Source organism: Martes martes (assembly GCF_963455335.1).
Source record: "Martes martes genome assembly, chromosome: 5".
NCBI classification, from domain to species: Eukaryota; Metazoa; Chordata; class Mammalia; order Carnivora; family Mustelidae; genus Martes; species Martes martes.
Window position 1 is genome coordinate 16,619,450 of NC_137892.1, and position 23,108 is coordinate 16,642,557.

Consider the following 23,108-nt stretch of genomic DNA (forward strand, 5'->3'; position numbering starts at 1 on the left):
TTGCTATCAGTTGAGCGCTGATTTGTGACCCAGTATGTGGTCTATTCTGGAGAAGGTTCCACGTGCACTTGAGAAGAATGAGTATTCTGTTGTTTTAGGATGGAATGTTCTGTATATATCTATGAGGCCCATCTGGTCCAATGTGTCATTCAATGCTCTTGTTTCTTTATTGATTTTCTGCTTCAATGATCTATTACTGAGAGAGGTGTGTTAAGATCTCCTACTATTAATGTATTCATTTCAACATGACTCTTTATCTTGATTAATAGTTTTCTTAGGTAATTGGCTGCTCCCATATTGGGGGCGTAGATATTTACAATTGTTAGATCATCTTGGTGGATATTCCCTTTAAGAATGATGTAGTGTCCTTCTGTATCTCTGACTACAGTCTTTAGTTTAAAATCTAATTTATCTGATGGGAGAATTGATACCCCAGCCTTCTTTTGAGGCCCATTGGCATGAAAGATGCTTCTCCATCCCTTCACTTTCAGTCTGGATGTATCCTTAGGTTCAAAGTGGGTCTCTTATAGACAACATATGGATCAGTCCTGTCGTTTTATCCAATCTGCAACCCTGTACCATTTCATGGGCGCATTTAGGCCATTCACATTGAGAGTAATTATTGAGAGATACATTTTTATTGACATAATATTACCTGTGAAGTCTTTGTTTCTATAGATTGTTTCCACATATTTCTGTTCAATGATATTCTTCAAATTTTTCTTCTTTTATAAAACCCCCCTTAAGAATTCCTGCAGCATTCGCTTGGCGATCCAATACTCTTTTAAACCTTGCCAGTCTTGGAAGCTCTTTATTTCTCCATCCATTTTGAATGTCAGTCTTGGTGGATAAAGTATTCTTGACTGCATGTTCTTCTCATTTTGTGCCCTGAATATGTCTTGTCAGCCCTTTCTAGCTTGACAGGTTTCTGTGGACAGGTCTGACATTATTCTGATGGGCTTTCCTCTGTATGTAAGGAATCTCTTCCCCCTAGCTGCTTTCAAGAGCTCCTGTCTAAAAGTATGATTCATCATTTTCACAGTCAGGTGTCTCGAGGTCTTTCTAGATTCTATGATCTTGGGGGCAAACCTTTCTGTCCCTAGTACAGGAACATTGGTTCCATTCGCCAGACTGGGAAATTTTTCATGGAGAATTTGTTCAGCTGTATCTTCTAGTCTTCTGTCTTTCTTCTCCCCCTCAGGGTTTCCAATAATTCTGATGTTGGAACATTTCATGGCATCATTTATTTCCCTACTTCTGTTTTCATGGATTCTAAGCTGTTTGTTCCAGGATTCCTCCTGATCCTTTCTCTCTATGAGTTTGTCCTCCAGATCACAAATTTCATCTTCTGTCTCAGTTACCCTAGCTTTCAGACCATTTAGATTCGATTGGAACTCATTGAGAGCATTGTTAACAGCATCTCCGGTGGCTTTCACTTCTGCCCTAATCAATTCCATTTTATCATCAAAGGCTTTCTCCAACCTAGCTATTGCCTGGATAACTGTTAGCCTGAATTCCATTTCCAACATACTGTTTATGTCCATATCCAAAAGCTCTGATGGAGAGGGCCCAGTCTCTGAATTTTTCCTCTCTTGGGCATTCCTCCTCCTAGTATTTTGGTGAGAGATGGCTGAACGTATGCGTAGCTGAATGTATTGTCCATAGTGCAGGCAAGGTGCACCCTGGAATGCTTCTGAGCAAGCAATGGTCCCCACCAAAAAGAAAAAAAAAAAAAGGAAAAAGAGAGAAAGACAGGGACAGGAAAAAAAAAAGAAAGAAAAATAAAAGAGGATGCCGACTCATTATGGGCACTTATTAAGATTTATTAAGGTAAGATTTATTAAGCATATATACAAAAACAGACGAACAAAAAGACTGATAAAAGTAGATGACAAGATTCCATACAAATTTTAGTATTATTTGCTCCAGCTCTTTGAAAAATACTGGTGGAATTTTGATTGGAATGGCATTAAAAGTATAGATTGCTCTGGGCAGTATAGACATTTTAACGATGTTTATTCTTCCCATCCAAGAGCATGGAATGGTCTTCCATCTTTTTGTGTCTTCTTCAATTTCTTTTAGGAGTGTTCTGTAGTTCCTCGAGTACAGATCTTTAACCTCTTTGGTTAGGTTTATTCCGAGGTATCTTATGGTTTTTGGTGCTATAGTAAATGGAATCGATTCTCTAATTTGCCTTTCTGTATTTTCATTGTTAGTGTATAAGAAAGCCACTGATTTCTGGACATTGACTTTGTATCCTGCTACATTACTGAATTGCTGTATGAGTTCTAGTAGTTTGGAGGTGGAGTCTTTCGGGTTTTCCATATAAAGAATCATGTCATCTGCGAAGAGAGAGAGTTTGACTTCTTCCTTGCCAATCTGGATACCTTTTATTTCTCTTTGTTGTCTGATTGCTGTTGCTAGGACTTCTATTACTATGTTGAACAAGAGTGGTGAGAGTGGGCATCCTTGTCGTGTTCCTGATCTCAATGGGAAGGCTGCAAGCTTTTTCCCATTGAGGATGATATTTGCTGTGGGTTTTTCATAGATAGATTTGATGAAGTTCAGGAATGTTCCCTCTATCCCTATACTTTGAAGCGTTTTAATCAGGAACGGATGCTGGATTTTGTCAAAAGCTTTTTCTGCATCAATGGAGAGGATCATGTGGTTCTTCTCTCTTCTCTTATTGATTTGTTCTATCACATTGATTGATTTGCGAATGTTGAACCATCCTTGTAACCCAGGGATGAATCCTACCTGGTCATGGTGGATAATCTTTTTAATGTGCTGTTGGATCCTGTTTGCTAGGATCTAATAATACTAAAATTTGTATGGAATCAGAAGAGACCCCGAATTGCTAAGGAAATGTTGAAAAACAAAAATAAAACTGGTGGCATCACGTTACCTGATTTCAAGCTTTACTACAAAGCTGTGATCACCAAGACAACATGGTACTGGCATAAAAACAGACACATGGACCAGTGGAACAGAGTAGAGAGCCCAAATATGGACCCTCAACTCTATGGTCAAATAATCTTTGACAAAACAGGAAAAAATATCCAGTGGAAAAAAGACAGTCTCTTCAATAAATGGTGCTGGGAAAACTGGACAGCTATATGTAGAAGAATGAAACTCGACCATTCTCTTACACCGTACACAAAGATAAACTCGAAATGGATAAAAGACCTCAACGTGAGACAGGAATCCATCAGAATCCTTGAGGAGAACATAGGGAGTAACCTCTTTGATATCAGCCACGGCAACTTCTTTCAAGATATGTCTCCAAAGGCGAAGGAAACAAAGGCAAAGATGAACTTCTGGGACTTCATCAAGATAAAAAGCTTCTGCACAGCAAAAGAAACAGTCATCAAAACAAAGAGGCAACCCACGGAATGGGAGAAGATATTTGCAAATGACAGTACAGATAAAAGGTTGATATCCAGGATCTATAAAGAACTCCTCAAACTCAACACACACAAAACAGATAATCATATTAAAAAATGGGCAGAAGATATGAACAGACACTTCTCAAATGAAGACATACAAATGGCTACCAGACACATGAAAAAAATGTTCATCATCACTAGCCATCAGGGAGATTCAAATTAACACCACATTGAGATACCACCTTACACCAGTTAGAATGGCCAAAATTAGCAAGACAGGAAACAACGTGTGTTGGAGAGGATGTGGAGAAAGGGGAACCCTCTTACACTGTTGGTGGGAATGCAAACTGGTGCAGCCACTTTGGAGAACAGTGTGGAGATTCCTCAGGAAATTAAAAATAGATCTTCCCTATGACCCTGCAATTGCACTGCTGGGTATTTACCCCAAAGATACAGATGGAGTGAAAAGAAGGGCCATCTGTACCCCAATGTTTATAGCAGCAATGGCCACGGTCGCCAAACTGTGGAAAGAACCAAGATGCCCTTCAAGGGATGAATGGATAAGGAAGATGTGGTCCATATACACTATGGAGTATTATGCCTCCATCAGAAAGGACGAATACCCAACTTTTGTAGCAACATGGACGGGACTGGAAGAGATTATGCTGAGTGAAATAAGTCAAACAGAGAAAGTCAAGTATCATATGGTTTCACTTATTGGTGGAGCATAACAAATAATATAGAGGACAAGGGGAGATGGAGAGGAGAAGGGAGTTGAGGGAAATTGGAAGGGGAGGTGAACCATGAGAGACTATGGACTCTGAAAAACAACCTGAGGGTTTTGAAGGGGCGGGGTGGGAGGGTGGGGGAACCAGGTGGTGGGTATTAGGGAGGGCACAGATTGCATGGAGCACTGGGTGTGGTGAAAAAACAATGAATACTGTTACGCTGAAAATAAATAAAAAATTAAAAAAAAAAAGTAGATGACAAGAGAGAAATAAATAAATAAATAAATAAAAAGAACCTCATCAAAATGAGCCCCAAGTATAAGATTTATATACTACCAGAACAAAAACAAATACACAGAAACACTGACAGAAGAAAAAGATGGGAGGATGGTTATGCATTCTCTCTTTGGGCGAGGAAGTTTATTTTGATTCTTCCTGGATGTATTTTGATATTTTTGTTAAAGGACTCAACTTTCCTTAGATAAAGGAGGATTAAAACTAGTTTACCTATAGGGGTAGCATTGATTGGGGAAAAGGGCTTGCCTTGAAGCTTATCTATATATGAATATTAAAAAATAAATTAAAATAAAATAAACAATAAAAAATAACAAAGCAAATGAAAAACACAGGTATATGTATCAAAAAATTTCACGTTAAAAAGTTATTATGAATTTTGATGTACTGAACACCTCATTGTGATGGTAAATAGGTTAAAAAGTTATCAAAAGAAAGTGAAAAGAACCAGAATATTGGGAACAAATTAAAAATAAAAGTTGTATCTCTGAAGTAGTGGTGGTTGTCCTCTTGGTTTTTTTGTTTGTTTGTCTGTTTTGTTTTGTTTTGTTTTTTTTGGCTGGCTTTCTGGGGGAGGGGCTTCCCCATGGATTTTCAGGCAGTTTTGCTAGAGTTGAGTCCTCCTACCCCCATCAAGGGGCTGGGCTCTGAAGAAACCAGTTTTTTAAGCTTTTGTTCTCTGGAGGGTTTTTTGTTTGTTTGTTTGTTTGTTTGTTTGTTTTTTCTCCTCTTGGTGGCTTTTGGCTGTTCTTTGGAGGTTTAGAGGAAAGCGAACTGCGCCCAGACCTCTGTCACAGAGAGAAGCCTCAGTCTGTTCTCCTCTGGGTGTTCCAGAGTACAAAAATTCCCCCTCTGCCACTGGCAGAGCACATTCCTAGTCAAGGTCTCTGGGGTCACAGGAACTCCCGTTTGTACCCAAAACCTCAAGAAATACTAGCCCCTGCTGTCTGGGCAGGTCCAGAATCCCTAACTCAATAAAACATCTTACTAAATTGTTTGGTTATTTCAACTAACTCAGTTGTTTTCAAGTCATATCCATGTTTCAAATAACGGAAGTTAACTCCAGATGAAGAAGCCTCTCTGGGGCCCACATGTTCTGGAATAATAACTAAACTCCCTTAAATCAATCATCAGTTGGCAAACGTTCATTCGTCTTCATGCCATGGAGACTCAACTTTCAAATTTTCTTCAGCAAGAAGAAATATCCAAGAAAGAAAAAGTTGTAAATCCACCTCACAACATACACACACATACAAAATGCTTAGTATCAGTTATATAATTAATAATCCTTCTAAAAACATCTTTAAAGGATTCATGTCATCTACTGGAATTTTCAGTAAACGCCCACTTATTTCATTATGCCCCCAGGTCCAACTCAACACCATGGATGGAGACAATAAAACCTTTTCCAGTGACTTCACCCTTACAGGGCTCTTTACTCAAAGTGCGGCCTCGGGCTTCCTTTTCAGCATCATCTGTGCAATCTTCTTCACAGCCATGATAGCTAATGGGGTCATGATCTTCCTGATCCATATAGACCCTCACCTCCACACCCCCATGTACTTCCTGCTTAGCCACCTCTCCTTTATCGACATGATGTACATCTCTACTATTGTGCCCAAGATGTTGGTCGATTATCTAGTGGGCAAGAGGACCATTTCCTTTATTGCCTGTACAGCCCAGTACTTTCTCTATATGGGCTTCGTGGGGGCTGAATTTTTCCTGCTGGGACTCATGGCTTATGACCGCTATGTGGCCATCTGCAACCCCCTTCGCTATCCTGTCCTTATGAGCCACCGGGTCTGTTGGATGATCTTGGCCAGCTCTTGGTTTGGTGGTGGTTTGGACAGCTTCCTCCTCACTCCTATCACCATGAGTCTCCCATTCTGCAGTTCCCACAACATCAATCACTTCTTCTGTGAAGCACCCACCATGCTGAGGCTGGCCTGTGGTGACAAAGCTGCCTATGAAATGGTCATGTACATTTGCTGTGTCATGATGTTGCTGATTCCCTTCTCTGTGGTGATTGCTTCCTATGCCCGGATTCTCATCACAGTGCACCAGATGAAGTCAGCAGAAGGGAAGAAGAAGGCCTTTGCCACCTGCTCATCACACATAATGGTGGTGACATTATTTTATGGGGCTGCCCTATACACATATATGCTTCCCCGATCTTACCACACACCGATCAAAGACAAGGTCTTCTCTGCCTTTTACACCATTCTCACTCCTTTGTTAAATCCTCTAATCTACAGCTTGAGGAACACAGATGTAACTGGGGCCTTTAAAAGGGTTTTTGCAAGATGTCAAGGGGTTTCTTGCGTGTCAAGGGAAATCTGACAGTCTAAGTCATCCACATCTGCTCAGGAGTACACAAGTGCTATTATTTGGGGTTTTACAATGGGTCATATGAATAATGCATTCAGCAACTTCCAATGTCAGTTATGTTGAAAGGTGCATCAGCTACTTTTGTTAAAAATGTGAAACCAACTTTAACATTCACATATGAATAATGGCAGAGTGCCTAAATACCACCAGTGTTTATTCCTTCGTTGTGTCCACCCACTCTGTTACTGGACTCCATGGGTACATTTCCGCAGTGAGTGTTAGCCAGTAGTATATCCAAGTGTTACAGTTAGTCTGGTATGGAAGGTTTTATTTACTTGGAGTAAAAAAGGAGAACACCATATATTCTTCCTAAAACACTGTCTTCCCTGAGGATAGTGCAGTTAGCTTTTAGTCAGAATGAAGAGGAGTCAGAGTCTAGAAGCTTGCATATACACTGGGGAACTTATATGTATCCTATTATTTAGGCATTCTAGGTTTACTGTGTATGCTTAACATATATCACAAGTTCAAAAAATGGCCTAAGATCTACCCCTGAGAGGAGATTTTAGTATTATAAAGCACTAAAGTTAACTGTAGGACAGTCTTAGGGGGGCTTCTGCACATACTTCAACTCATCTTTTCATCCTGGTTTTGTGCTAGATTTCATATCTGTGCATATCTTCTCCTCTCCTAAAGGTGTTGGTGCTCTGCTTTTCATGTGGTTCTTCTGATTTGGGCTGCTGTAAAACATCTTATAGAAGTAACCTTGCATGCCACCTGAGGCAACCCTCTACTCTGGTTACAATGCCAGTCATTATCTCATATTTCTTCTCCTATTATAATTAATGTATATAAATGCTACCAAATGTCTGATTAATATCACATACTTTGCTCACTTTTAGTGTTCTCATAAGAATTAGTGATTTTTATTACATTTTTTAAATGCTCCATTGGTGGAGTTTATAGAAGTGTTAGGTGAGTGTACATTTGAATGATATTTAAAAGAGACTGAAATATAAAACATTTCAAAGGGAATACTTAAATAGGCTCAAATAAATATTTCCAAAATCCAGACACCTTTTCTTTGGATAGCAACTAAAAACATTCTTCCTTTAGGTAAATTTGGAGTTGGAGAAAATGAACCATGTACACATGGAGAAATGCTGACTAATCCTCTATAGGTCAATTTGATGATGTTTTAGTCAAGTGGTAAATAATTATTACATCAGGAGGCACGGAGAAAGGGGAGAGAAAATAGTGCTCCATTAATTCATAAATTCAGTAATCACTTTTAAGCTTCTTCGATTATTTAAGATTATTTAAATGTGATTTTCTCATTTAATTTAATATTTTAACTTAAATTTAATTAACCAACAGATAGTAAATCATTAGTTTTGTATATAGTATTCATCAGTTGTGAATAACACCCAGGGCTCATTACATTAAGTGTCCTCCTTAATGCCAGTCACCCAGTTACTGCATCCCCCCACCCACCCTCATTCCACAACCCTTAGCTTGTTACCCAGAGTCCAGAGTTTCTCATGGTTTGTCTTCCTCTATGATTTCTTCCCATTCAGTTTTCCCTTCCTCCCTCTATGATCATTTGCACTATTTCTTATATTTCACATGTGAGTGAAATCATATGATGATAACTGTCTTTCTCTGATTGACTTATTTCATGTAACATAATCTCCTCTAGTTCCATCCATGTCGATGTATATCGTAAGTATTCACCTTTATAATGGCTGGGTAATATTCCATTGTACATACAAACCACATCTTCTTTATCCATTCTTCTGTCAATGGACATCTCATCTCCTTCTACAGTTTGGTTATTGTGGACATTGCTGCTATGAACAGTGGGGTGCAGGTACCCTTTCTTATCACTATATCTGTATCTTTGAGGTAAATACCCAGTAGTACAATCGCTGCATCCTAAGGTAGCTCTATTTTTAACTTTTTGAGGAACCGCCATACCATTTTCCAGAATGGCTGCACCAGCTAATATTCCCACCAACGGTGTAAAGAGTCCCCTTTCTCCACATCCTTGCCAACAATTGTTTTTCCCTGTCCTGTTAATTTTTTCCATTGTAACCAGTACAAGGTGGTATCTCATTGTGGTTTTCATTTGTATTTCTGTGATGGTCAGTGATGTGGAGCATTTTATCCTGCGTCTTTGGCCATTTGCATGTCTTCTTTGGAGAAGTGTCTGTTCATGTCTTCTGCCCATTTGTTGGCTGGATTCATTGTCTTTTGGGTGTTGAGTCTGAGTTCTTTATAGATAGTGGATACCAACCCTTTATCTGCTATATTATTGGCAAATATCATCTCCCATTCAGTATGTTGCCTTTTAGTTTTCTTGATGGTTTCCCTTGCCATGCAGAAGATTTTTATTTTTATGAATTCCCAATAATTCATTTTTGCTTTTGCTCCCCTTGCTTTTAGAGATGTGTCTTGCAAGAAGTTGCTGCAGCTGAGGTCAAAAAAGTTGCTGCCTGTGTTCTCCTCAGGATTTTGATGGTTTCCTGTCTCACATTTAGGTCTTTCATCTATTTTGAGTCTATTTCTGTGAATTATGTAGAATGTGGTCCAGTTTCATTTTTCTGCATGTGGCTGCCAAATTTTCCCAGCACAATTTGTTGAAAAGACTGTCTTTTTTTCATTGGATGTTCTTTCCTGCTTTGTGGAATATTAGTTGACCAGAGAATAGAAGATCCATTTCCAGGGTATCTATTCTGTTCCATTGATCTATGTGTCTGTTTTGTCCCAGTACAATGTTGTCTTGATGATTACTGCTTTTTATTATAGCTTGAAGTCAGATGCCACTAGCTTTGGTTTTTGTTTTCAACATTTCCCTGTTGATTCAGGGTCTTTTCTGGTTCCATACGAATTTTAGCAGTGTTTGTGCCAGCTCTGTTGAAATTGTTAAATGTCAAGCAGAGAAAGTCAATTGTCATTTGGTTTCTCTTACTTGTGGAACATAAGGAATAGCATGGAGGATATTAGGAGAAGAAAAGGAAAAATGAAGCGGGAGAATCAGATGGGGAGATGAACCATGAGAGACTGAACTTTGAGAAATAATCTGGGGGTTTTAGAGGGGAGAGGATGGGGGATATGTTGGCCCAGTGATGGGTATTAAGGAGGGCATGTATTGCATGGAGCACTGAGTGTTATATGTAAACAATGAATCTTGGAACACTACATCAAAAAACTAATGACATACTGTATGTTGACTAACATAACATATTAAAAAATAAAAAAACTTTAAAAATGTCAATCGTTTTTTGATAGGGACTGCATTGCATGTGTAGATTGCTATGGGCAGCATAAACATTTTAACAATATTTAATTCATTAAATTATTAGATTTTTGAAATCTCTTTCTAGATTTCAGTTATGGTGTGGATATTTCTATCAATCTGTTTCTTTCAAAGGAATAGTAGATAGCACATTTTTCCTTCTCTGCAGTACAGGATTTTAAATTGGATGACTTTTCTTTTTGTTTCTTTTCTTTTTTCTTTTCTCTTTTTTTCTTTCTTTTTTAAGTAGGGATATTTTTATTATGTTCAGTTTACCAGGATATAGTACGTCATTAGTTTTTGATGTAATGTTCAATGATTCATTGGTTGCATATAACACCTAGTGCTCATCACAACACACACCCTCCATAATACCCATCACCCAAATACCTAATACCCCCATCCCCTTTCCCTTTGTAATCCTTAGTTTCTTTCCAGAGTCCAGTATTTCATGGATAACATTTCAAAATTGGAAGAAAAGAACTAGTTTTTCATTTATTGTTTTTAATTTTATTTTATACTGTTTTCATTTAAGTTCCTGCTATTTAACATACAGTTTAATATTTCATACATACATAACATACAATTGAATATTTCAACACTTACATACAACACTAGTTCTTATCACATGTGCAGTCCTTGGCCTAGTTTTTTATTTGAAATTTGGAGCTGGAAAGTTCTTTGGAAATGACGTAGTAAAATTTCTTTAGGAAACTGATATCCGGAGAATGTATATAACCTAAATTATAGGTCCAGTTGTAAGAACCTGAACTATATTCCAAGGGCCCTGGACCAGCTCTGCATGGAGCTATGCTAGACTTCATGCTCTTAGCGGTCTGAAAATGTCCTCACTGGTTTCAGTGATGTTTTACTGCTGGCAGACACTGGTTGTGGTGGGTGAGGTAAACACAGCCAAGCCTTCAATAAAAGCACTACAAAAGCTTGTATGGTAGACAAAATTCTTAACCAATGACAGAATACATGTTGGAATGCCTGGTTACTAGTTAATGAAGAATATAGACCTGCTTCCATTTAGTTCAGGAGAATTATTGGTTGCAAACCAGAGTTAACCTTTCTGAGGCTCTCTTTCTGAAATGCTTCATTTCTTTCAATCTTGTCAGATTGTTTGGGGAGTACCATGTGTCAAATAATAGGGAGTTGCTTTCCAACTAAAAGATGATTAAGTACAAGAAAAGCAATAAATAAAGCAAAAAAGGAGGGAACTGATCCTGAAAGCTAGGCATTCATTTCAGCTCCATTGTTTTGCTTTTTCCTTTTCTTTTCATTTCTTTTCTTTTCTTTTCTTCTTTCTTTTTTCTGAAGTGTTTATTTTTTGAAGTGTTTTTTAAAGTTTATTAAGGAAGAAGAGAGCAGAAAGAAAAGAAGAATCTCTCCAGAGTGAGAGGGGTTTGAATGGGTTGCCATGAGAGCTTCTAGTGAAAGTCCTTCATTGAGAACTGACTGGGAGTCTTGTGACCCTGAGTTTCTGGTGCCATCTTGGTTTGAGCATGGAGTATTGCTACAGTGTAATCATAGCAAATAGCCAAACTTCAATGAATTAAGTCTTTAGGTGTGTTATCAAAAGTTCAGTTCCATTGTTTTCAAGAAATTCTGTCTCATTTAATGTCAGTGGCACCCAATTTCTGTTTCTGTGAAATTTGAGCTAATATGTATTTTTTCTTTTTAAGTTTTGAAAGATCAAATATGAAAAATGTAACAAACTCTAATATTATTTTAGATATTCTTAACAAAGGTAATTGCTTTCCATCCTCATTATATCCATGCTTTTCTTTTTTTACTTCCCCTAGTTTCCATTTTCTATTCTTCACATACATAAGCACACTCTCTTGTTACATACGCTAAGGTACAAAGGATTGATAATGGGTAAAATTAATACGCCAGCTACAAGGATGGAAAATAAACTTTATTATGACAATTAGAAAAAGGACAAATAGGCATACGTAGCTATTAAAATAACAATTATATAGCATTACACACCTATTAGAATGGCTACAATTCAAAATACTGACAATACCAAATACTAGTGAGATACAGGAACTGTTGTCATTCATTGCTCATAGGAATGCAAACTAATACATCTACTTGAAGAGATCATCTGGTGGTTTGTTAAAGAAATAGTCTTACTGTATAATCTGGTAATTGTGTTTCTCATGATTTACCCAACTGATTTGGGAACTTAAATTTACACAAAAACCTGCAAGTGAATGTTTATAGCAGCTTTTTTCATAATCATCAAAAACTTAGGATTAATCAAAATATCTAGATGAATGGATAAACTACACTACATTTAAACAATAGAATAATATACAACAATAAAAAAATTGAGGTATCAAGCCATGAAAAGATAGGAAGGAATTTTCAACATATAGTACTAATTGAAAGAAGATAGTATGAAAAAGCTACATATTATATGATTCCAGTTATATGAGATTCTTGAAAAGGAATATCTATGGAAGCAATAAAAAGATTCATGACTTCCAGAGGCTAAGGGAGAGGAAAGGATGAATAGGCAGAACACAAAGGGTTTTAGGGCAGTGAAACTATTCTGTATGATGCTGTAGTGGGAGTTATGTGACATTGTGCATTTGACAAAATCCATAGAAAAAAAATGAGTGAATCTTAATGTAAACTATAGACTGTAGATAATAGTAATATATGAAGTTAGTTCATCAATTGTAACAAATATACCTCACTAATACAAGTTGTTCATAATAGGGGTAAGAGAAAGAATATATGGCAATTCTCTGTACCATCTGCTAAACTTTCAGTAAACCTGGGAATAAACCTAACCAAAGAGGCAAAGAATCTGTACTTGAGGAAATACAGTAAACCAAAACCAAAACCAAACCAAAACAAAACAAAAACTAGAATATCAATTTACTAATTAAAAAAAAAAAAACTTCTTACAAACCATGTAACCCTCTGATACTGAATTTCACTCAAGAAATCAGGGTAATTTGGGTGACTGTCAGTTAAGCATCTGCCTTCATCTCAGGTCATGATTTCAGTGTCCTGGGATCCAGCATATTGGACTCCCTGCTTAGCAGGGAGTCTGCTTGTCCATCTCCGTTTGTCCCTTCCCTGGCTTCTGCATGTGCTCTCTCTATCTCTCTCTCTCGGATAAATAACGTATTAAAAAAAGAAATCTTTAGAAGCTGCCACCAAGATACAGTAGAGCTTTGTAGAAATAGGGTGGGATTGAGCATTAAATGACAAAATTTAATTAATTAGCCTGATTTGTAGGATTTGGTTGTGTGCATTTAGGAGATGGGGAACAACAAGGCTAACATATTTTGAAAAGAAAAGTTAATTAGGATAACACAGACCAAATTCTATTTTGTTTCACTCGTGTCAACAGCACATTTCCTTGGAACTCCATAATCCAAGTAGGCATACTTTCCCCTCCTGAACATGTAAGAAGGTACTGGTAACGCAAAATTTGTGTGTAAAGGATAAATGATCTACATTTCCCTGTGTTCTGTATTCTTCTCCACACTAGGAGAAAACAATCTTTTATTTTTAAATAAATAAATAAATAAATAATATATGTATTTGTTTATTATTTATTTAATTTTTATTTCAGTTAGCCACTGTATAGTACATCATTAGTTTTTGATGTAGTGTTCAATGATTCATTAGTTATATGTATAACACCCAGTATTCATCCCAACATGTGCCCTCCTCAATACCCATCTTCCTGTTACCCCTCCACCAACCCCCTCCTCTCTGAAACCCTCAGTTCATTTCCAGTGGTTCATAGTCTCTCATGGTTCATCTGCCTCTCTGATTTCTCCCCCTTCAGATTTTCCTCCCTTCTTCTATGGTCCTCTGTACTATGGCTTATGCTGCACATATGAGTGAAACCATGTGATAATTGTCTTTCTCTGCTTCCATTATTTCATTTAACATCATCCCTTCTAGTTCTATCTGTGTCAGTGCAAATGGTGAGAATTCATCTTTTCTGATGGCTGAGTAATAGTCCGTTGTATATACAAACCACATCTTTATCCACTCATTTGTTGAAAGGCATCTTGGCTCTTTCCACAGTTTGGATATTGTGGACATTGCCATTATGAGCATTGGGGTGCATGTGCCCCTTCTTTTCAATACATCTCTCTCATTGGGGTAAATACCCAGTAGTGCAATTGTTGGGTCATAGGTTATCTCTATTTTTAACATCTTGAGCAACCTCCATACTGTTTTCCAGACTAGCTGAAACAATTTACATTCCCACCAACAATGGAAGAGGGTTCCCCTTTCTCCACATCCTTGCCAAAATTTGTTGTTTCCTTTTTTGTTAGTTTTTGCTATTTTAACTGGTGTAGGGTGGTATCTCATTGTGATTTTGATTTGTATTTCCCTGATAGCTAATGATGTTGAGCATTTTTTCATGGATATCTTCCCTTACACCAAACACAATGGTAAACTCAAAATGGATGAAAGACCTGAATGTAAGACAGGAATCCATCAAAATCCTAGAGGATAACATAGGCAGTAACCTCTTTGACATTGGCCACAGTTTCAATACTTATTTCCAAAGACAAGGGAAACAAAAGCAAAAATGAACTTCTGGGACTTCAACAAATAAAAGGCTTCTGCACAGCAAAGGAAACAGTCAACAAAACTAAGAGGCAATCTACAAGATGGGAGAAGATATTGATAATGACATTATTGATAAAGGGCTGATATCCAAGATCTATAAGTAACTTCTCAAACTCAACACCCAATAAACAAATAACCCAATCAAAAACAATCTTTCAAAAGAAGGCTAGTACTTCAGGGTAAAGCCCTCATCGGAGTGAGTGAAATGGTTTTCTTCTCAGAGAATATTTTGTCATTCATTATGATCCCAAACATAAAACATAAAAATGTTAAGTATTTCAGAAAATCATAGATATGCAAAGATGGTAGAAAATCTTGAAGACTTTTAAAGAAATGTGAAGTCATTCCTCCACTTGTGAGCCATCCAGCCACAGGTTCGGAAAAATAAGGTTGAACATCAGTTATGGAACCAATAGAAAACATCTTAGGAACTTGTGGTCTCTCTGGTAGAAACCCACAAGCTATAGGTGTAACTTGTGTTCATTACATAATTAGTAATGACTGGAAAAGTGAACAATTTGACTCTTAGCTCTGCCAGTCATTCACTCTGTCACTTAGATGACTTTACTGCTTCAGCTTCAGTTTCTCCATAAACGAAAAGAGCAATATTCGTGCAGATATAATTGTTGATTCCTTCAGAAAGAAATTACCTTGACAACAATGAGTAGTGTGCAGGCCCTTGCAGCAACTAGAGGAAAAACATGACCAACTTTTTTTTTTTAATTAAATTTTTTATTTATTTTCAGCGTAACAGTATTCATTGTTTTTTCACCACACCCAGTGCTCCATGCAATCTGTGCCCTCCCTAATACCCACCACCTGGCTCCCCCACCCTTCCACTTTTAAAATTTGGTTTCTTTTCTGATATTTAGAATGCCATGAACACGTTTTTGCTAAATATATGTATGTACATATAGCAGATGTGGTGATTAGTGACATTAAGTGGTCTCTTTAAGAAGCACAGGATCATCCATGGGAACAAGTGAGGGTGAACTGACTGAGGACTATGGTATGACAAAGGAGCCAGTGGTCTTCCAAGATCTGCCCAAGGGCCTGACAAGCACTCTGTAAATGATGCCCAAAGGAAATGTGAGGAATCCTTCATACAGGACGAAAATTCAAGGGAGTAAGTAATTCTAGAGGAAATATTGTCAATGACTGAGCAATAATTTTATGACATGTGCCAATTTCAATGACTTCCAGTGGCTTCCTAGATTTCTGTGTTGAGGATCTTGTCAAGAACAAAGGCCAGAGTTAAGTTTTGAAAGAAGCATGATGCAATCTCATTAACCAGGATGGATAAATCCCACTGTTTAGGTGGCAATTACAAGTGCTCTGTGTATGTGATTACTGATCTTCTTCACATTGATCATCACAGAGGTAAGGAAGCAGAGTTATAGCAAGCTGTATTGGGTTACACAATCTGCCACCAACAGCAGCATTATTATAATATTCAGATCTCTTTCTTCAGGTGTCTTTATCTACAGACCTATTTTTGCTGATGAGCAAACCCAACAATAGTTGGAAAAAAATGCAATGTGTTCTATGAGATAAAGGAGCACAAATGCATGCATGCATGGATACACGCATGTACACACACACACACACACACACACACACACACCACACCACACACACACCGAGAATTTGTAAAAAAAAAAAAAATGGTTGCCAAGACAAGGAAGAAGTAAAACTTTCAGTATTTGCAGATAACATTATATTCTATATAGGAAACCCAAAATATGCCACCATAAATCCTAGAACTAATAAAGTTTCAGGATACAAGACAAACATATAAAAATATGTTACATTTCCTTACACCAATAATGAAGCTGCATAAAAATAAATTAAGGAATAAATACAATTTACAATTGCACCAAAACTGCCAGATACCTAGAAATAAACCTAACCAAACAGGTAAAAGTCTTGTTCTCTGAAAACTATAGAATACTGATGAAATAAATTGATGATCACACACAAAAAATGGAAAGACATTTCACAGTCATGAATTGGAAAAACATATATTGATAAAGTGTCTATACTACCCAAAACAACCTACATATTTAATGCAATATTTATCACAATACCATCAGCATTTTCACTGAGCCAGAACAAAGGATCCTAAAATTTGTATGGAACCACAAAAACCCCCAGTAGTCAAAGCAATACTGAAAAAGCAAAGCAAAGCTGGAGGCATCACAATTCCAGACTTAACGTTATGTTACAAAGCTGTGATCCTCAAGACAGTACAGTTCTGGCACAAAAACAGAGAAATAGATCAATGGAACAAAACAGAAAACAAAGATGAACCCAAATTATATGGTCAATTAATCTGCAACAAAGCAGGAAAGACTAACTAATGGGGAAAAGACCATCTTGTCAACAAATGGTATTGGGAAAACTGGAGAGCAACATGCAGAAGAGTGGACCTGGACCACTTTCTTACACCATACACAAAAATAAATAAAACTGAATTAAAAACGTAAATGTGAGACCTGAAACCATAAAACTCCTAGAGGAGAGCATAGACTAACCTCTTTGACAACAGTCTTAGTAACTTTCTAGTTATGTCTCCTGAGGCAAAGGAAACGAAAACAAAAATAAGCTATTAGGATTTCATTGAAAAACAAACAAACAAACTTCTGCACAGAAAAGGAAACAATCAACAAAACTGAAAGGCAACTTATGCATGGAAGATGATATTTGCAAGTGACATGTCTGATAAAGGGTTAGTATCCAAAATATATAAAGTATTATAAAACTCAACAACCAAAAAATGAATAATCCAATTAAATGTAGGCAGAAGACATGAATAGGCTTTTTTTCCAAAGAGGACATCCAGTTGACCAACAGACACATAAAAAGATGTTCAGCATCACTCATCATCAAGGAAATGCAAATAAGAACTATAACCAGATATCACCTCATATTGGTCAGAATAGCTAAAATCAAGAACACAAAAGCAGCAGGTGCTGGAGAGGATGTGGAGAAAGGAGAACCTTCTTGCTCTTTTGGCAGGAATGCCAATAGGAAAACTGTATGGAGTTTTCTCAAGAAGTTTAAAATAGAACTACCCGATGATCCAGCAATCATATTACTAGTTATTTACCCCCCAAATACAAAAATACTAATTCAAAAGGATACACATATACAATAGCCAAACTATGGACATAGCCCAAGTATCCATTAACTGATGAATGTGTAAAGATGTGATGGATATACATACAATGACATTACTCAGCCTTCAAGAAAATGAAATCTTGCCATTTGCAAAAATGTGTATAGAGTTAGAGGGTATTATATTAAGTGAAATAAGTCAGTTAGAGAAATAAAAATACTATATAATCTCAGTGCTATTTGGAATTTAAGAAACAAAACAAAAGAACAAAGTGGGGAGAGAGAAGGAGACAGGCAAACCAAGAAACAAACTCTTAACTATAGAGGTCAAACTCATGGTTACCAGAGCAGAGGTGGGTGGGTATGTGGGTTAAGTTGGTGATTGGGATTAAGAAGAGCACTTGTATGGTCATAGAACAATGTATGGAGGTGTCAAATAACTATATAGTACACCTGAACCTAATAATATACCATACTAAGTGGAATTTGAATAAAAACTTTAAAAAAAGGATGGTTGCCAAGAGGTTAAATCTGCAATCATTGTTATAGAAAAATTTTGGAGGATTACCCCCCAAAAAATGTGGAAGTATAATTCCTTACCATGACATGCTATATTTACCTTAAACTAAGAAAATATCCAGGTATAATGATAAGGTAATATACCCATTATTATTAAATTAAAAATAAAGACAAGAAGGGGCACCTGAGTCATTCAGTTGGTTGTGTGCAACTGTTGATTTTGGGTCAGGTCATGATCCCAGGTCGTGAGATCAAGTCTTGCAGCAGACTCTGTACTGAGCATGGAGACTGCTTAGGATTCTCTCTCTCCCTCTCCCTCTCCCTGTACCTCCCTCTCTCTCTTTTTCACACACACATACAAACACACACACACACACACACACACACACACACACACATCTTTGAAAATACATACATGCATACATACATACACAAATACAAGAAAGCCATTTTCACCATGTTAATTGATTGACATGGATTTGGAAATTCTAAACAATATAATTTAGATAAAAAATAAATATGTTTTATCTTCCCTATGACCCTGCAATTGCACTGCTGGGTATTTACCCCAAAGATACAGATGGAGTGAAAAGAAGGGCCATCTGTACCCCAATGTTTATAGCAGCAATGGCCACGGTCGCCAAACTGTGGAAAGAACCAAGATGCTCTTCAACGGATGAATGGATAAGGAAGATGTGGTCCATATACACTATGGAGTATTATGCCTCCATCAGAAAGGATGAATACCCAACTTTTGTAGCAACATGGACAGGACTGGAAGAGATTATGCTGAGTGAAATAAGTCAAACAGAGAGAGTCAAGTATCATATGGTTTCACTTATTTGTGGAGGATAACAAATAATATAGAGGACAAGGGTAGATGGAGAGGAGAAGGGAGTTGAGGGAAATGGGAAGGGGAGGTGAACCATGAGAGACTACAGACTCTGAAAAACAACCTGAGGGTTTTTAAGGGGTGGGGGGTGGGAGGTTGGGGGAACCAGGTGGTGGGTATCAGGGGGGGCACAGATTGCATGGAGCACTGGGTGTGGTGAAAAAACAATGAATACTGTTACGCTGAAAATAAATAAAAAATTTAATTAAAAAAAATAAATAAATATGTTTTAGAATAAAGAAAATTAAATCTTTATTTTTTGCATTTGATGACAATGCAAAGTAAACACAATGTGACCCTCTGCAAAACTATTTACCAATTAGATGTATGTAGGAGAGCAAGATTAAAAACACATTAATATTTGGGACTCCTGGGTGGCACAGTCAGCTAAGCGTCCAACTCTTGGTGTCAGCTCAGGTCAGGATTTCACTGTTGTTAGATGGAGTCCCATGTTGAGCTTCATCCCCCATGGAGACTATGATTAAGATTATCTTTCTCCCTCTGTTACTGCCTCACCTTCACACACTCTTGCTTTCTCTCAGAATAAATAAATAAATCTTAAAAATATGTATTAATATTTAAAAACCAGGAGTCCCCCACTTTCCCAGAAATGAATATTGGCAAATATAAAAAATTACAAAGACAATCACAAATTAACTAGTTATGAGTGAATTTAATTAGAAATATACATAAATTAATATAATGTAAAATATGCAATAATATACAAAGCACACACACACAAACACACAAATATCCACATACCACATACAAATTATAACTCTTCACAAAGGAAGGTAACTGAATACCTAACTAAAGCAGAGTCTAGTATACTCCTAGTTGATAGGAGTCACTTTGCTAAAATGTCAATACTTTTCGAATGAATGCTAAGTCTAGTGCTATCCCAGTAAGAACTATAAAAGGTTTTTGTTATTGTTGTTTTGAAACATTACAGCGACGTTCTAGAGTTGTTTTCCTTTTTTTAAATAAATGGACAAATATTTATAAAATTGTTTGGACAAGGAAGAAAAAGACCATTATATTTAATACATGTGTTGCAGAAAACAAATAACACCTTAAAATAATTGAAATGGTGAGGTACAGTTTGAAGAGTTAGAAGAGTTAGTCCCTGAAAAATGTAAAAATTTAGTATATAAAAGAATTGATGCGGAAACTCATCATTTAAAGGAATAGTTTTTCAAAAATTGATTTTAGGATAAATATAGTTTTTCAGAGAGAATACAGTAAATCTCTGCTTCATAATCATATCCCCAAATTCCAGACTTCAAAGAGTTAAGTATAAATACACACACACACACACACACACACAGACAAATGATAACTAATAAAAGTTAAAAAAAAATTTCTCAAGTTTAAGCTATTTAGGCATTTTCTAATCATAGAATTAGTAAAAGAAACTACGGAAGTAATGTTGATGATTTTTACTTCATAACTTAAAAAAATTCTTGTTTAACAAAAAAGCCATGAACAATAACCAAAAATAGAAAAGAAAACAAGAAAATGTAAACAGTATTTGAAACATATTGGCAGACACATATTCATACTTAAATATGTAAAGAGAAGGTTAAATAAAAATTAAAAATAACATTTCTAATAAATAAAAATAATATTGGCAGATAATTTTTAAAATAATTAACATTAATACATTCAAGAAGTGCCATCCTAAGTTTTTTAAAATAATAATTAAATTCAGTCATCTTAGGCCATTATTACCAGAAATGTAAACCCGTGTGGGCCTACTTACTTCTCTTAAGAGACCATTGTGAGGATGACAGGAAAAGAGGAACTATTAACCAATAGGAAAGTAAATTGATAACGTTGCAAAATGCGACTTAAAAATGAAATAAAAAGCTAATGATGTGACTTGACCATTTTCTTACACCACACAAAGATAAATTTGAAAAGGATAAAAGACCTCAATGTGAGGCATGACTCTATCAAAATCCTAGAGGAGAACATAGGCAGTAAGCTCTTCAACATTGGCCACAGAAACTTCTTTCAAGACATGTCTCCAAACACAAAGGGGAAAAAAAAGCAAAAATGAACTGTTGGGACTTTATCAAGATCCAAATCTTCTGCACAGCAAAGTAAACAGTCAACAAAACAAAGAGGAAGCCCACGGAATGGGAGAAGATATTCACAAATGACACTATGGACAAAGGGCTGATACCCAAGATCTATAAGAACTCCTCAAACTCAACACCTGTGAAAACAGATAATCATGTCAAAAAATGGGCAGAAAGCATGAACAAATACTTCTCCAATGAAGACATACAAATGGCTAATGGACACATGAAAATATATTCATCATCATTAGCCATCAGGGAGTTTTAAATCAAAACAACACTGAGATACCACCTTACACCAGTTAGAATGGTCAAAATTAACAGGGCAGGAAACAACAAGTGTTGGAGAATATGTGGAGAAAGGGAAACCCTCTTACCCTGTTGGTGGGAATGCAAGTTGTTGCAGCCACTTTGGAAAACAGTGTGGAGATTCCTTAAGAAATTAAAAATAGAGCTTCCCTATGACCCTGCAATTGCACTACTGGGTATTTGCCCCAAAGATACAGATGTAGTGAAAAGAAGGGCCATCTATACCCCAATGTTCATAGCAGCAATGGCCACAGTCACCAAACTGTGGAAAGAGTCAAGATGCCCTTCAAGAGATGAATGGATAAAGAAGATATGGTCCATATATACAATGGAATGGAATGCCTACATCAGAAAGGATGAATACCCAATATTTGTATCAACATGGACCAAACTGGAGGAGATTATGCTAAGTGAAATAAGTCAAGCAGAGAGAGTCAATTACCATATGGTTTCACTTACTTGTGGAGCATAAGAAATAACATGGAGGATATTAAGAGAAGGAAAGGAAAAGTGATTTGGGGGGAATTCGAGGGGGAGACAAAGCAGGAGAGACTGTGGACTCTGTGAAACAAACTGGCTTTTGGAGGGGAGGAGAGTGAGGGAATGGGTGAGCCTGGTGGTGGGTATTAAGGAGGGCATGTATTGCATGGGGCACTGGGTGTGGTGCATAAACAATGAATCTTGGGCCACTGAAAAAAATAAAATTAAAAAAAACTAATGATGTATTTTGTGACGACTAACAACACAATAAGAAAACTTTAAATATATTTACACAAATTGACTAAATAATTCTGAATGAAGAAAATGTGAAAAAAAACCATTCAAAAATCTACACTCAAAGTTAAGTATAAGGATATTTACCATTACACAATTTATCAGTGCCACAATTAAAGCAATATATGTATAAAAAACGAAGCATAGGTTAAATATAAGGGAGAATAGCCATAGTGTAGAATAACCTGTGAACACTGAATTCTACCTTTGGAAGAATATTTCACGTCAGAGACACTTCATACAATGTAGTTTATGAATAATACAAATTTTCAAATTATATGAGATACATACACATACCCTTGCATATATATGTGTTGGTATGTAAATGTTGTATGTATATATTTTATTTATGTATGTATGCATACACATGTTGGAAATGAAATTTTGTAAGGATGACCTGTATATGTTTTTGGCAATTATTTTGGGATATTAAGAAAGCTTGTACATTTTGGGGGGGAATCTTTTAAATTTTTAAACATTTTCTTATTTTTCTGTGTATGCATTGCCTTTATACACAAATATAATAATTATTATTAGACAGCCAATAAAATGCTAAAATAAATAACATGAATTGGGTTATTTTTCATCTTTTTTATGTCTTTTCACATTAGTCCCCCACATTTCTGTAGGAAGAAAACCTGCTGGAGGAAATTTCTGATGAAATGCTAAGAAAATCAGGGATTTGCTTTTGTGAGTCCAGTGATTGAAACACTTTTCTCAAAGCCCCTATGACTCTAGGGCTCACTCTCCTCTACC

The 23,108-nt window shown here is 36.6% G+C and overlaps 1 protein-coding gene across 1 annotated transcript; it reads left to right on the plus strand.

The window, feature by feature from the left end:
• Positions 1–5,788: 5,788 nt before the first annotated feature.
• Positions 5,789–6,748, plus strand: OR2T6 (olfactory receptor family 2 subfamily T member 6; the record flags this gene model as incomplete). The annotated part of the gene is made up of 1 exon (XM_080803266.1): positions 5,789–6,748. The coding sequence occupies exon 1, from the start codon at positions 5,792–5,794 to the stop codon at positions 6,746–6,748; it is 957 nt and encodes a 318-aa protein (XP_080659392.1). The 5' UTR covers positions 5,789–5,791.
• Between the last annotated feature and the right edge of the window lie 16,360 nt (positions 6,749–23,108).